This window comes from Danaus plexippus, assembly GCF_018135715.1.
Source record: "Danaus plexippus chromosome 29 unlocalized genomic scaffold, MEX_DaPlex mxdp_36, whole genome shotgun sequence".
In the NCBI taxonomy this organism is placed as follows: domain Eukaryota; kingdom Metazoa; phylum Arthropoda; class Insecta; order Lepidoptera; family Nymphalidae; genus Danaus; species Danaus plexippus.
The window spans coordinates 1446607-1461818 of record NW_026869857.1 but is presented as its reverse complement, the minus strand read 5'-3'; the positions used below and the strand labels follow the sequence as shown (position 1 = coordinate 1461818).

General features: G+C 32.6%; 3 protein-coding genes across 6 annotated transcripts; 2 read left to right on the top strand and 1 right to left on the bottom strand.

The window, feature by feature from the left end:
• Positions 1-1893: 1893 nt before the first annotated feature.
• LOC116776889 (phosphate carrier protein, mitochondrial-like) lies at positions 1894-7927 on the top strand. Of its 2 annotated transcripts, none has more exons than XM_032670179.2 (9): positions 1894-2041; positions 3257-3347; positions 3894-3996; positions 5090-5259; positions 5452-5613; positions 5814-5993; positions 6302-6439; positions 6760-6891; positions 7619-7927. In XM_032670179.2, exons 2-9 carry the CDS (start codon positions 3261-3263, stop codon positions 7709-7711), a joined length of 1065 nt encoding a protein of 354 aa, XP_032526070.1. In that variant the 5' UTR covers positions 1894-2041; positions 3257-3260; the 3' UTR covers positions 7712-7927. The 2 variants fall into 2 exon arrangements, with proteins under 2 accessions (XP_032526070.1, XP_061384926.1); XM_061528942.1 differs by having other exon boundaries at positions 6760-6945; positions 7049-7713.
• A 1847-nt stretch (positions 7928-9774) lies between these two features.
• LOC116777023 (peroxynitrite isomerase THAP4-like) lies at positions 9775-11135 on the top strand. Its single transcript, XM_032670355.2, has 2 exons — positions 9775-10153; positions 10571-11135. The coding sequence occupies exons 1-2, from the start codon at positions 10015-10017 to the stop codon at positions 10924-10926; spliced, it is 495 nt and encodes a 164-aa protein (XP_032526246.2). The 5' UTR covers positions 9775-10014; the 3' UTR covers positions 10927-11135.
• LOC116776968 (zinc finger protein 2-like) lies at positions 11033-15014 on the bottom strand. 3 transcript variants are annotated; one of them, XM_061528940.1, is made up of 6 exons: positions 14619-15014; positions 14139-14437; positions 13079-13262; positions 12488-12626; positions 11667-11847; positions 11033-11465 (listed from the first exon to the last, which is right to left on the bottom strand). In XM_061528940.1, the coding sequence occupies exons 1-6, from the start codon at positions 14751-14753 to the stop codon at positions 11312-11314; spliced, it is 1092 nt and encodes a 363-aa protein (XP_061384924.1). In that variant the 5' UTR covers positions 14754-15014; the 3' UTR covers positions 11033-11311. The 3 variants fall into 3 exon arrangements, with proteins under 3 accessions (XP_061384924.1, XP_032526168.2, XP_061384925.1); XM_032670277.2 differs by having other exon boundaries at positions 13079-13268; positions 14619-15010; XM_061528941.1 differs by having other exon boundaries at positions 13079-13268; positions 14139-14517; positions 14619-14757.
• Positions 15015-15212: the final 198 nt, after the last annotated feature.

The window sequence follows — 15212 nt, the reverse complement described above, 5'->3', positions numbered from 1 at the left end:
ACCTTATTATACATTAATATAACTAACAATTGCCGACGGTTTTTCTTTCATTTATCCAAATGGCTCCTATCAGGTGGAAAGAAGTTTTATGAATGAGAGACTGGAAACGTCCCGCCTTTCGTTTCACGATAGACACTCAGTAGGAGGTCAGTTGTTATGTACGTACTTTTTTTGTATTTCAATATAAAAAAAAAATGTGCAACTGTTTGTCAGATATATATTTGTTTCGGAGTAAAAAAAATTTGAAACATGAAATTTCAAATTCCAAAAATTAATTCACACAAAACAATAATTATTTAAACACATATCGTACAATCTTAATAAAAATTATTAAAAACCTTTTTTGCTATGACCCGAGATCTTGGTGTTATTTTCAACAAATATTTCTTTAATTTTTTTTTTTCCTAAATACGACTTATGATTTATGAGCACATTTTTAAAGTGACGGATGTTATGGTAACTTTAACGGATCATTTATTTACCCTTAAAACACCAAAGAGGTTTTTAGTATTTAATCCATTTAGTCGTTTCTTTTTCTCCCATTCCATTGTTATTTTATTATTACTAAAGTTTTTTAACCTTAAAAGATCTCTAAAGAATAATGTAAGCCGTTTTTCCTAATTATCTGCCTTTATACAGGGGATTTTTTTTTCTATTATGAGATAAACCTAGAGATTGCATACAAGTTTTGAAACACAAATAAACTGAACAATCAAAAAGATAAATAGACTGAAGTTGAATAAACAACCACATTAATCTTTAATATAGTTAGCTATATGTATAAGACATATAAATATTACATGTAAGTATAGGCAAAAAATATTCAAATTAAGTGAAGTCAAAATTTGACGTCTGTCAGAATTATACTTTTCCGATTTTTCAAATAACTGGATCGTTCTGACGTTGTATGATACGAACTGTGAAAAAAAAGTGAAATAATTGTTTATAAAAAAAAATTAATAATTTATTGATAGAGCATTCGACTTATTGGAAACATGTAATTTTAGCTTAACACTCTATTGATACGCCTACGATGTTAAGTAGCTCTACAGAACACAGATAAATATGCCCATTAATTATAAATCGAATAATACTGTGCCTGTATTTATTTTATACATTTAATTTCTTAATATATTGAAATGTCAATTTTGACAAACTATAAAAAAAATAATTTTCATCTCTCAAATTAAAAAACCTAGTATCCAATGAAGACAGTTAAAAAAACTAATATATTACTATTCCAAAACTTTTCAGTGCAGTGTGGTTTATATCTTCTAATGAAGTAATTAAATTATTAGACTGGATCTTTTTTATTTAAATTAATATCAATTTAACACCAACAAATCTAGTTATTATCTTGACTAAAATAATAAAACTAGTGTAAGAGTTCAGAGAGAAAAATTATAAGCTTATAGTTTAACTTTCTAAATAATTTAAATTTCTCCATAATGTACAGTTTTGGATAGTATATACGCATTTTTTTTAATTTATTGATTTATATTTCTTAATTTCATTACATCAGCTGTTGCTTAATTATAGTATTATTGCTTTATTACTATTAATCGAAATAAATTTATATATTCATAAAGGAATATCAAGTAATTTGATTGTTGTAATAAGACCTACGTCAGTATGACAAAAAAAAATCTTTTTTTTATAACTAGTTCCGGTCATAATCGAAACACAACTGATGCAATCCAGTAAATATACGGCACACATACATAATAATTTGTTTGAATTATAACTTCATCTCGGCTTTGTTTTATTTTAATATATGCATAATAATATTTATTTCATACATTTCTGCTCAAAAATTTGTTCATAATGTAAAAAAAAATTAAAGTCGTTAGTTAGATTTCAAGCGAGTTAAAAGTGAGTTATAATCTTGTAAAATATTCCAATGGTAGTGACTTACGTCAATAGCTACCACGTGATTATATAATTTCCGAAATGGCGCTGCTGTACTCCGCGCAGTTTCCTTTAACACTGTGCGTGTAGCGCGGTGCGGTGTGTCGGATAGTTACCATCGGATTTAAAACATGTAAGTGAATTTTTAGTACGCTTTTTATTTAAATTGTCCACTCATATACATTATTTACTACCAATTCTATATTCTAATGTTCCCTTTTTCGTTAAAACCCATGTAATTTTTCTTTCATCTTTACTTACGTAATACGTAACTGATAATGAAATTATGTTTTTTCGCGACCTTGCCCTGTATTCGATTTTCTATCCTAAATTAAGTTAAATTATTGATATAATCGATTAGATTGACTGAAAAAAGCTTTTTGGTTTGAAAAATCGAGAGGGCTAAGACAACCCCCACTACCCAGTTTCAGTATTGATTGGTTCAAACGAGATGTAATTCAGAGCAAATTTTTCGCGAATTTAAAGTGTGTAATGAATACCGAACGACGTAAGAGAAATATCTAAAAATTTATAACAATTATTTACTAATTTTGTAACTCGATTACCTAATAACGCCGTCAGCTCATTGTCAATGACAGTTCTTAACCTTAAGAAGTTTAAATTTAGAAAATAACTCACAGAATTCTAAGTTTATAAATATTCTGCGTTTGAATAAAGAACATCTGTAATTCGTGTTTACTATTTACATCGTACACACGCAGGTAAATAACGAAAAGTTATTAATTAATAACCTACAAATTATGACGTTTTAATTAGTTCAGGCGAAACGAAAATTAAAAAAAAATAATATATATATATAAAATAATCTTTTTGATTAAGTATCTCTTGTAAAATACAGTTATTATCTGTATTATTCCTCTTCACCGATACGCAAACATATAATGAAGTAATTATCTAATTCCGCTAATTAAAGTACCTTACAAAAATTTACCCTGTTATACAACTAATAATCTTAGCTGGTAACATTGCTTTATAACATTAATCTACCTATTAAAAATATAATGCTATCTCCTTCCTAAACCTGTCTCTGCAATGCAGATATGCCTGCTTACTTAACATAGCTAATTAATGTGATAAAACAATTGAGTACTGAACTAACCTAACTATTCTTCTATACGCCTGTACAATGATGACAACAGATACGAGAGGGATGTGTGTAGTTTGAGCAAGGCAAGTATATGCCACTGTGGATTTTATGCACAGCGTGTTGCCCACCCTACACACGGCTGCCCTGTGAATAACAGATTATGAGAGCTGATGCGACATTACTGTGAATTTTATTATATTATATAATTGCCGTTCCTCAAACAGTTGATTTTATTTCCAGTAAAATGTTCTCATCCTTACTGGAGACGGCCCGGAACTCACCGTTCCGTGGCCCGTTGACTGGAGCCCAATGTGAAGCGGCGCCTTCACAAGTAAGTGGCATTTTTGTGTAATTTAACATTACTAAGATCGTTTTATCTATATCTAGAACATCTAAACATTGCTACTTTATATATTCCTTACAACAATTGGCCCGATGATGAAAACTCGTACTGGAGGGATGTGTGTCGTGAGCGAGTCACTATAATGACACTATGTTTAATGTACATAGCGTATCGCTCACAGTACACACGGTTGCCCGATGAATAAAAGATTATGAGATCTGAGGGCTCCTATAGTACAAAACTGCCGGTATATCTAATGCCTGTACATCGAACATATAGTTTTTCATTCATATATCATTGAACGAGAGAGTAAAAACTCTTTAGTGATAGTAAGAACTCATAGTAAGGGAGGATAATGCTGTTTTTGCCACAAATAGTATAGATTTAGGTCCTTCTAAATGATATCAAGCTATTTCTATGAAATATATGAAAAATAATAGTATAGTATAAGTCTAAGAAAGAAATCTCGATATAAATGTGCTATTTTATGAGCAACTTAATACTACAGTCTTCACATACATATGATTGTTTCAGGCTATGGCTGCATCTTCAGCGGTCCCACCCTCCGGAGACTCCTGCGAGTTCGGTTCCAGCAAATACTTTGCTCTGTGTGGACTCGGTGGAATCCTCTCTTGCGGTAAGATATCTTGACTATCAAATTTTATGGCAATCCGAGCACAATTTTGATCATTATAACAAATACGATAAAATGCTTAAGTTTCTAACATTATTTTGTATAAGACTTCGAACTCTTCCTGATTGATAACCGGAGATTGTTTTATGATTTTTCAATAAGTTTATGGAATGTGAATTTCTTATCTAAGTAAGAGAAAAATAATTGATTACTTCACTTTCGATACTGTAATATAAACATCACTGACTAACATTCAGTGACACACACACATTGAGGAGTGTTCACAGATTGATGTTTGTGTGTGTGTGTCAGAGTCATGGTAGAGTGTGTGTGTGTCAGAGTCATGGTAGAGTGTGTGTGTGTCAGACTCATGGTTGTAGTGTGTGTATGTTTTATATAATGTAATCAGTAATGTATGTCTAATACGTTTCACATAAAACATATCTTCTTAAACTTCTTCATATAAACTATGACCGTGTGACGTCACAACTACACACGTTGAATCACTTTTCTGTAAAAAAGTATTAAAAGTTTCCTTTGAACATTATCATTATAATCGTAATATTTAATGCATATATATATATATATAACACATTCATCCACTGACATCCAGTTCGAATGTATATCATATCGGTGAAGGTCAGATTGCTGGATCTTATCTTTCGATTATATCATGTGATGATAAAATTACTTAATTTTCACTAATTTCAATGCCCTCTAGTATAAATTAAACAAGAGGTGAATTTTGTCAAAATTTTCAATTTTATTTCTAGTACTATATCTATGATAAATGGCGCTCCTAGTTTGTGACTTCAGACTTGTGTAATTATAAAATATAAGGAAATTAGTGAATTTGCTGTGTCCGTATATAATTGCTATGCAAATGCATGAAGTATACAATTTTGTCATAATAACATGTTCCTCAGTGATAGTCTGTGTGTTTGTTCCGGTTAATCTTTGAAATGGCTAGGCTGATTTTGATGAGACTTTCATTGCAGATGGCTGATATAATAAGGAGTTACTCAGGCTACCTCTATAAATATATTTATATGTATATAAATTTATAATCAATAATATAAATAATTTATGTGCACAGGTATCACACACACGGCCGTGGTTCCCCTCGATCTGGTCAAATGCCGCCTTCAAGTCGACCCTGACAAGTACAAAAATGTTGTGAACGGTTTCAAAGTATCCGTCCGTGAAGAGGGCATGCGGGGACTCGCTAAGGGCTGGGCACCCACCTTCATCGGATACTCACTTCAGGTTATCATATATATATATTAATATATGTGTATAAATATTTTTGTCCATATCAAATGATTACAAACAAAATTTCCAATTGTTCCTACTGACAATTGAATTATGAAGACATCACATCATATATGAATATAATATTATAACAGCAATTTAAGTGACACTTGTCATGTACGTACTGAGGTCAGCTTAAATCCTCAGGGTCTTTGCAAGTTCGGTCTCTACGAGGTCTTCAAGGTCGGTTACTCTGGTATGTTGGACGAGGAGGCAGCTTATAGTTACCGTACATTCGTTTATCTGGCTGCATCAGCGTCCGCTGAGTTCTTCGCTGATATCGCCCTCTCACCGCTGGAAGCTGCTAAGGTGGGACACTTATTCATAGATTTAAATTTTGTTTATTGTGTAAATGTACAGTGAATTGGATTTCAAGTGATGGCTTAAAATATAGATATTTTTATTTTACATCGCTTAAAGTTGATTTTATTGAAAAAAAAAAATTGTCTTTCCGGAGATTATTTTTATATGGCCATAATATTTATAGTAAAAAATTTTTTATATATCAGGTGAGAATCCAGACTATGCCTGGATTTGCGACCACCCTCCGTGAAGCCTGGCCCAAGATGGTCCAAAATGAAGGGTTCGGCACCTTCTACAAGGGCTTGGTGCCATTGTGGGGACGACAGATACCATACACTATGATGAAGTTTGCCTGCTTCGAGAAAACACTAGAAATTCTATATAAGGTGCCCATTTTACTTTAAAGCCATATATATTGTTAGAAACAAGATCAGAATTGATTTTATCAAAAATAATGTTCTATAGAAATTCACTAATAATTTAAAAAAAACTTACATAAAATGATATCTGAATGTAATACAAACGAAAGATTTAAACACTCTAAATTTACGATCGACTAATCTATAACAAAATGAGTCCCGATCTCTTGACATACCTTATATATCGTTCGCCCCTCTCCTACCCTCTCATATTCTTAAAATATAAAGTCAATTTACTAATACAAACTAATGTATGTTTTTCTGATCGTCCACAGTATGTAGTGCCCAAGCCACGAGAACAGTGCACAAAGGGAGAGCAGTTGGTTGTGACATTCGCTGCTGGTTACATAGCTGGTGTGTTCTGCGCTATTGTGTCACATCCCGCTGACACTGTCGTCTCCAAACTTAACCAGGTATAAAATTTAATATACTGTTATTAATGACGCAGGGAAACATTAAGATAAACACACACACAAATACATATATACACGCTCGGACACACACACGCGCGATCAGACACACACACACACGCTCAGACACACACACACAGACACACATGGACAAAGAGAGAGAAAGAGATAGAAGTCTTCTACAAAATGGCAGAAACTAATGAAAGAAAAAGACAACTAAATATGACTTATTAGAACAATATATACTGAATAGAGTAAATCTAAGTTTAAAACATTATATTGTACTGAGACAGTATACTTACCATTTACATTTACTCATACAGGACAAGACAGCGACCGTTGGCTCTATAGTTGGGAAGCTCGGCTGGGCCGGAGTGTGGAAGGGGCTCGGACCTAGGATCATCATGATCGGTACACTGACCGCTCTCCAATGGTTCATATATGACGCCGTTAAGGTATGCATATAATAATTCACGTACAAAATCTCTTAAAATAATGTTCCCAAGACATTTTTGACACGGGATATATAGTCAATGTAAAAGGCATGTGGTTGATTTAGTTGAACAATCACTTATTTGATTGTGTACAGTAATATGATACCAAACAAAAATAATACCAAGTAAATAATTACATGTCGTGGTGGCCTGGAGGTTAAACCACCCGCCTCTCATACATGAGGGCGCGGGTTCGAAACCTGGCAAGTACCAATGTGATCTTTTCCGAGTCATATGTACTTTCTAAGAGTATTCAGACACCACTGACGACGGTGAAGGAAAACATCGCGAGGAAACCTGGTCTTTATATTCAAATTATAAGATTGAAATCGCCAACCCGTCTTGAGCGAGCGTGGTGATTAATGCTCTAACCTATTCCATGTGGAGAGGTTTTTGCTCAGCAGTGGGCTCCTATGGGATGATGATGATGATGATGATGAATAATTACATATAAAAACTCAAATCAAATTCTATTTGCAATTAAATATAATTTTACTTGGGTAATTGAGTCTTTCATTATAATCTTATAAATAGTTCCACGCTCGTACCTAGATGGCGCTGTTATTAATCAACTTCACACAAAAATAATTGATTATCAATTATAATTGATTAATAATTACACAATAATCTGTGGGATTTTTGAAGGAAAAAACTAATATACTCATATACATATGTTATTATTTAATAGGTATACCTGAGAATGCCACGACCACCTCCAGCCGAGATGCCAGAGTCTATGAGGAAGAGACTAGAGGCTGAAGAAGCTGCTAAGTCTAAGTAAAATAGTACAATAGAACCAGGGCTGCCACCTGACGCTATCCAGAAATAAAATCTACGGCACATTGCTAACGAATAAATGAAAAATACTCCACCGGCTGGCAGCCCTCGACTTAACTCGAGTATGTGTTAACAGAATCATGAGTATTTATTACATTGATTGATATTATTTATTGTATAATGCATCCGTTTCCGGCAATAAAAAGTTTAGAACAATTAATTATAATGTTTTATTTCACTGTACGATATAATGCTTTAATTATAGAAAATTTTTATTTAATTTAATACATTTTCTTCATGTATAGTTACACAAATGTAAGACATTATCTTAAATTTTTATTCCAACATCACAAACGATTACACTAAAATCGATACAGTCCTGCGTTATTTTTGTACTACGCAATATTGAATTGCGGAAAAAACATAAGAGTTTATAATTATCGTACAAAAATGGAGAGATGGAGGATGGGTAATGAAATGAAGAATGGTTTGTTATACAGTAATCCCCCCTATTACACGGTATATTTGTTCCGCGTTATAGGAAAACGCGTTGTACGAAAATTCTCGTAAAACGCGCTCGTATGACCTCGTATAACGCGTTATATACAAATGATTCACGTTTAACTTTTCTTGTTAAAGAGGGTTTAAATCGAATATTAAGGAAAAACTATGTTATGAACGAAATATATGCGTTTTATTAAAATCAAACCAAGAACATTTGGGAATCCCCGTGTTATATGGGGGAAAACACGTGTTATACGAGGGACATGAAAACGCGTTATAAGAGTTATATATTAATAACGAAAAACTGATATTTTTACAATTATTAATCGTAAATTTTTTAATACATTAGTAAATATATTAATATAAATTATTACGGATATCTCCAGAACTGAAGCTAAAAAGCATTGGATCGGATCAAGAAATGTTTGTAGATAACAAATTATCACGTTACAGATAATAAAAGCAGCAGAGGGACGAGTTGAGGCAAAAGACATTAATAAATATGTAAAAAAAATATTTTATTATGTTTGAAAACTACAGATGTGTTCCACATCTAGTCCGCTCGTGGTAACGATTGCTGCAAGAGTAACCAAACGTCGGGAGTATGCAATTTTTAAAAATTACAAAATTTGCGCAGTAAACCGAAAATATTAGTTTCATTTACTGATATCATGATTAAATCTAATTATAATTTTAATTAATTTTACATGAACTATTCATTACTCCATCGGAAGTCTGTGTTGAATGTTGAAACGAAGTTTGATTTTATATTGAACTAAAATAGTCGATAATATGATTTGAAAGTAACTAAATTGTTTCTAATAATTTTAATTGTGATTTTTACAAATATTTCTAGGTTTAAAATGTTCATGCTAATGAAGTTGCACCTTCGCATTTTCTGGCTTAGCTTTTAAAGAAATAGCTCTCGGTGCAACGTGAGTGACGTGACCTCAGGGTTTCGGTGGCGAACCGTAATTTTGGTTGTGGATTCTGGTTATTTCCGGACCTAAAATGGAAATGGGTGACCCGATTTAAATATTTTTTCATAAAAATCCACCCTCCATAACTGGGCTATGGAAGAGAAAATGTCGACTCGATCGTACTTTTCGTTGCCGAGATTATTTCCGTGGATGAATGATCTGAGCCAGTATAGCGTTAAACTCGCTTCAATCAATAAAATTTAATTCTTAAATACTAGATTATTAACGGTTCTCTTTCTCTTAGTTAGTGGCGTTTCCAACTTTCCTTATAGATTTCGCATATTTCAATGTGTCGAAGAGGGATTCGTGAATGAACAAGGTCGCGTCTAGAGACTAAAAACTTTGATACTGCTGAGATCGAATCGTAACGTAGTAATAACTTGATTTGAATTTTCTTTTTAAACTTGCTTTTTCACGAATAAACACTCTTATATTCTGACCTTAAACATTAAAAAACAAAATTATATTTAATTTGAATAGTGTAAAATAGTTAAATTGTATTTATTATCTATGATATGAAGTAATAGATAAAAGATAGGCATAAACAAAATTCAAAAGTAAAACTTGTTTTGAATTTTGATAATAAATCAATTGACAAATTAAATTAAATCTATGTTTGTGAAATGTTTTAAAAAAATAAAGAAAACATAAACACAAAACATCCCATTACAGTATAAACATTACGCAAAATACATTTGTCATTATATCATCACTCTGCAAAGAGGTTGGTAGTGGTGAAACGAATATTTGGCTGAATAATATAAATTGCATCGATTCATTTTATATTTATTAAAAAGTCTAATTTAAAAGTTTCCTACACAATATGCAGTCGGAAGATGTTCATGAAGCATTGTCTCCAATTTCATGGCTCGCCGGTCGTTGGAAAACTGAAGCCGGCGAAGGACACTTTCCAAACTTGCATGATTTTCATTATCATGAAGAATTGGAATTCATTTGTATCGGTATGTATAAAGTATAACGTCTGAAATATCTTATTTGTAAAACGTTACACTTGCGACATTGTTACAAAAAACGCGACAGTAAAAAAAATACGTAATTTATACAGCATACTACCTTTTAATCATAAAATAAAACTAAAAGCAGCTGTAATCAGAGCAATACGAAGGTTTAATTACATTTGTAGGTAATATAAATGTATGCGGTCAAAAAAACTACTTGCGTTTATAACTGTATTGAAATCAAAGACTTTCGCGAGTATCCATTTAAATAAACCAAATATTTTTAGATTACTACGTGTTATTTTATTACTTTAAAGCTTACACAATCCTCACGTTTCAGTTACTCTGCAGTAACCGTGATCAAGGCAGACAACATGGCAATTTGTAACTGTGTCTGCAATTTCAATTTTAATATTTCAGGTCAGCCGATGTTCAACTACACATCAATCTCTCGTCACCCCGAGAAACAAACTCCGATGCATCAAGAGAGAGGTTTCTTAAAGATCAAGCCCGGCACAAACGAGGTCGCATTCATGGTCAGTCACAATTTCGGTCTCACATCCCTCGAGGAAGGCCAATGCAGTGTACAGAATAAGGAAATCAAATTGACAACAACAAATTTAACGAGATGTTCCTTCTCCAAGCCTCCGCATGTTAAGAGATTTGAAAGGAAATTCAAATTGCTGGAACCCGAGCTATTAGAAGTGATTTTATATATGGAGACGGACAGCACCCCATTAAGCGAACACCTCAGAGCCGTTTATAAAAAAGTATAGTGCTCTTAAGTAGGTAGATCATCTACTTGATTATTAAATTATTATTTTTAAGTAATTATTTCTTTGTCGTTGATAGATTTAAAGGTAAATATTTATATATATTGAATCGAAATCTCGTATAGTTTTTATTTTATCTGAATTTATTATGAAATTGTTGTTTTGAAAACTATCCAATGTCACATATATATTAATGAAACATTTTAAAGATATATTTTTTTTATTCTTATTATAATAATCTACCTTCATGGATATCTATACATTTTATGACAATTTTATATATAGGACAAATAGTCCGTTTGTAAATAAATAATATTTAAATGGTCCTTTAGTAAATATATGAGTATATTTTTATATCTCCATATATATATATATATATATATATATATTACTTTAAATTCTCTGTCACATCAAAGCTATATTCCGTAGTCCTCTGCCTGCCGGGTCGCTTGGGTGGTACCACTACATCGTGCTGCTTCTCCAGGTGTTTCTTCCAGTACCACCTCCGGGAGAAACAGGCCTGACATATGTCACACTCGAACCTACATACATAAGATTCATGTAACTTATATGAAGTAGTGCTTTGAAGGTGAATGAGATATGTCTGTCTGTATTTCTAAAAATTTATTAGTATTTTAAGTTAGACCTGATCCACTGTCACTCAACCTGCCCCGCTGTCAGTAAACCTGATCCACTGTCACTCTCATCTCCATGCCATCTCTCACCGTATATCCCCAACTCACCGTTTCAGATCAAAATGTGAATCAACGTGTCTGTTAAGTTTTGTCCTATCGTAGAAGGTACGGTCGCAGAGGTGACAGGCGTGAGGTCTCAGCTGGAGATGTGTCCGTCGGACGTGGTCACGCCTCGACGAAGACGTGCGGTACACGGCCGGGCATTCCGTGCACTTGAAACGCTTTAGACCTTGCAGTTACAAAGGCAGACATATTATTTTCTTAAATAGTGTCCGAGGCGCGACTTCAGACCTGATTTTTAGTGTCCAACGTTACATCCAGTCATGTGCTACAGGATAGCTGAAGCCAGTGTTTATAGTTTATGGCTTTTAAACACAAATACTTAAATGTTGCCATTACAAAATAACAATGGTTCAGTGTTATAATTAATTATAATCAGTCATAGAAATTATATAATTTCAAAGGATTATAGTATATTATCATTAGTACGGCACAGATGGCGCCACTTGTAACAACACGCGTTACATAGAAAATTATTTAGGAAATCAAACTAGTTTCTAAAAAAAGGTTTTAAAGTTGTATGTGGTAATGCAAGACAATATAAAATAACCACAACATATACTAAAAAAGGCTTTTTTCTGCATACAAATACCTATCTCAATGGTTGCCAATCATATGATTTTATTATTAATACAAAAGATTTAAAAAAATCGTCCATTTTTCAACACGGTTGCTGCAAAGTAACCGAAACGACGGGATCATGGAGATAAAACAAAATAGCGTACTACATCCGAAAATATTAGTTTATATGAAAACGCAAAAATACTGCCGTTTTAGGTAAGATCTTAAATCTTTATTGCATAGAATACCTAGATGTATCTGCATATGCTTGATGAGGTCGAACTTATTCCCCGTGCTGTAGTCGCAGTGCTCGCACGAGAACATGCGGGTGTGGGACGACACGTGCGAGTGCAGCGACGACCTGTGACTGAATGACTTGCCGCAGATCTGAGTCGAGGAGTGGGGATAGGGGAGGGGATAGGTTGAAAAATTTTATTGACGCCATGAACTTTACACCAACAGTATGAGAGTAAATTTAATTACTAACGTATGTTAATAGTTTTATAATTTATTTTTTTTGATGGACAGATAGAAAACTTAAAAAGTAAACGTTTTATAACTAATAAATGAATTTTGCCCTAAATAACTATTAGTTGTTGATGTTGGCAATGGGGAATAACTTTTATTGCAAGACTGAGATTAAAAGATTTTTTTATCCTCATCATACTATAAGTGGAGAAGCATAGAGTTACCCGCTAGTGCATTAAAATTTTTGTATCTTAACATTTCATAAAAAGTGTGCTGATTCAGATGTCAGGAATCTTACAGAGGGTAGAATTGAAAAAATCATAACATTTCTCTCTCTCTCTCTCTCTGTGTATATATATATATTTACCAACCTCACATATCCAGGGCTCCTCTTTGTGCTGTAACTTGTGATCATCGGATTGTCTTTTATCAGTGAACTTTAGTCCGCAGGGTTCGCAGGCCAGCTTTCTGAATTTCAGCTTCTTGAGCCGTCTTGGGCTGACCTTCTTGTATGTACCCCGTTTCCTTGATGTATTTATAGCTTTCCGTGACTCGCTGTTTCTGAAAATCATTCAAATGTTGTATTTAATCATGAATGACATGTACTTTAAACAATTAGTATAGTGGTGTTAAGTCAATGAGTAAAAAGGTTAACTAGCCTCTAGGACAGCGGTTCCCAAACTTTTTTTGTCTCCTGACCACTTTGAGAATAAATTACTTTTCACCGCCCCCATTTTTTCACCCACTGAAAGACTTATACAACTTGTAATAGCTATATGACATTACAAATCAACCCAGGCCTCTATACAACACCATTATTTTTGTTCTGGGTATTTTACCGCCACCCTTTAGACCTGCAGGGCCCATAAGAGGGCGTTGTCACCCACTTTGGGTTAAGTCTAAGATATCATTCAAAGTTATGGCAATTTAAGATAATTAATTTGGTTTAAAACTCCCCTGCTTTGTTATTTCAAATTGGCGGCAGATAATTTAGAACCTTCATATCCTCATTATCTGAAGATATGTATTCATTGTGTTTGGTGATTACACAAGATGATCTAGCCGAGAAATGTTTGTGCAAGATTATAGTTTAAGGGTCATAGCAGACAAAATGTTGAAAAAGGTTTCTTTAATGTGTCAATATGGATGAAGGACTCAGTAAAACAACTAGTATTGATTCAGTCTTAGAACTATTCCATTAAGAAGATTAAGGAAGAAAACAAAACTATTAAGGCATAAACATTCATACTTTGGAAGGTCTAGACCAGAGATTACACAATATTTTTATAATGCTACCGTAATATAAAATATTAGAAAACTCAAAACTTGCTATTTAAGTTTTTGCAGAACATATAAGACCTTTTTTGTGCCATTCATATTGTATACTAATATAACTGGTTGCAATTATATTATCAAATAAAAAAAAAATACCTTTCAATTTCATCTGGCAGTAAATTGTTTTCATTCGATTCGGTTTTTATTTTTTTTAAATCACAGTTTCCATTCTCCGATCCACAGTTTGATGCATCATCATATAAATCCTCTGACTTAAGCTCTATTTTGCAGTTTTCCAAGTCTTTCATATTGCTATTGATATTTACTTTCACATCTAACAAGTTATGCAGAGTTCTCTCGGAGAGAATACATGTTGTTTTAAATTTATGTGCCACAGACAGGTTCCGGATGCACGTGTTGCAGATATTTTTTGGAAGTTCCACATCTTCTTTTAACTGAAACATTAATATTCTAATAAATTTTTTTAATTTCTCATAAAATAGGACGTCGTGGCTTCCTCATTACAATACTTTCGCTAAAACAATAAAATTATTTTATTAACTTGTGATTACGCTTCATTAATAGGTTTCTGAATAAATAATAAAAGACTCTAATTAATTTTACTTATTGAATTACCGAAATTCCTGTACAGAATTCTATTTTCTTTACAATCTCTTTCGCTTCATCAAATAAATCAGTCATTTTTCTGTTTTTCTTCAAACACACTCTACATGAAACCAGGATATTCTCATCTAATTCCAAATTATTCATTTTCTTCTTCCACACATAATAAATCGCTAAATTAATAACTAAGTCATTCAAAGAAAAATGTTTTGTCGAAACATTAGGGAGGCTCTATAATATTCATCGTGTTTATTTTTTTGCGGAAGAAACGGTAGACATAAATTACTTTAACCATCTATACTTAGAGCATTACAAAATAAAATATTTTTAATTTTATTATTGATACAATAATAATAATAAATGAATGTTTATATTTAAGTATTTCTTTGTTTATGTCATAACAGTTTTGACTTGTGACTTGTGACTTGTCACGTATGAAGTAGGTACAAAAAAGTTTGATATCGAGTTTTTGGAATTCGGAGTTTCGTTTTTAGTTTTTAATGATGATTAAAGGAAGAATTAAGAAGATATAAAATTAAATTAAAAAAAATACGTTTTGTTCGTATCAGAGAACATCAGTATGTATATAATTAATATAGTTAACTA

Excerpts from the sequence above, each read along its gene's own strand:
- LOC116776968 (XM_032670277.2), bottom strand. The coding sequence starts at position 14,753 with ATGAATAATTTGGAATTAGATGAGAATATCCTGGTTTCATGTAGAGTG. Across the intron at positions 11,848-12,487 it reads GCATATGCAGATACATCTAG|GTCTAAAGCGTTTCAAGTGC; the intron begins GTATTCTATGCA and ends TGTAACTGCAAG. Across the intron at positions 11,466-11,666 it reads TCACATTTTGATCTGAAACG|GTTCGAGTGTGACATATGTC; the intron begins GTGAGTTGGGGA and ends TTATGTATGTAG.
- LOC116777023 (XM_032670355.2), top strand. The coding sequence starts at position 10,015 with ATGCAGTCGGAAGATGTTCATGAAGCATTGTCTCCAATTTCATGGCTC. Across the intron at positions 10,154-10,570 it reads ATTGGAATTCATTTGTATCG|GTCAGCCGATGTTCAACTAC; the intron begins GTATGTATAAAG and ends TTAATATTTCAG.
- LOC116776889 (XM_032670179.2), top strand. The coding sequence starts at position 3,261 with ATGTTCTCATCCTTACTGGAGACGGCCCGGAACTCACCGTTCCGTGGC. Across the intron at positions 5,260-5,451 it reads TCATCGGATACTCACTTCAG|GGTCTTTGCAAGTTCGGTCT; the intron begins GTTATCATATAT and ends TTAAATCCTCAG. Across the intron at positions 5,994-6,301 it reads CACTAGAAATTCTATATAAG|TATGTAGTGCCCAAGCCACG; the intron begins GTGCCCATTTTA and ends GATCGTCCACAG.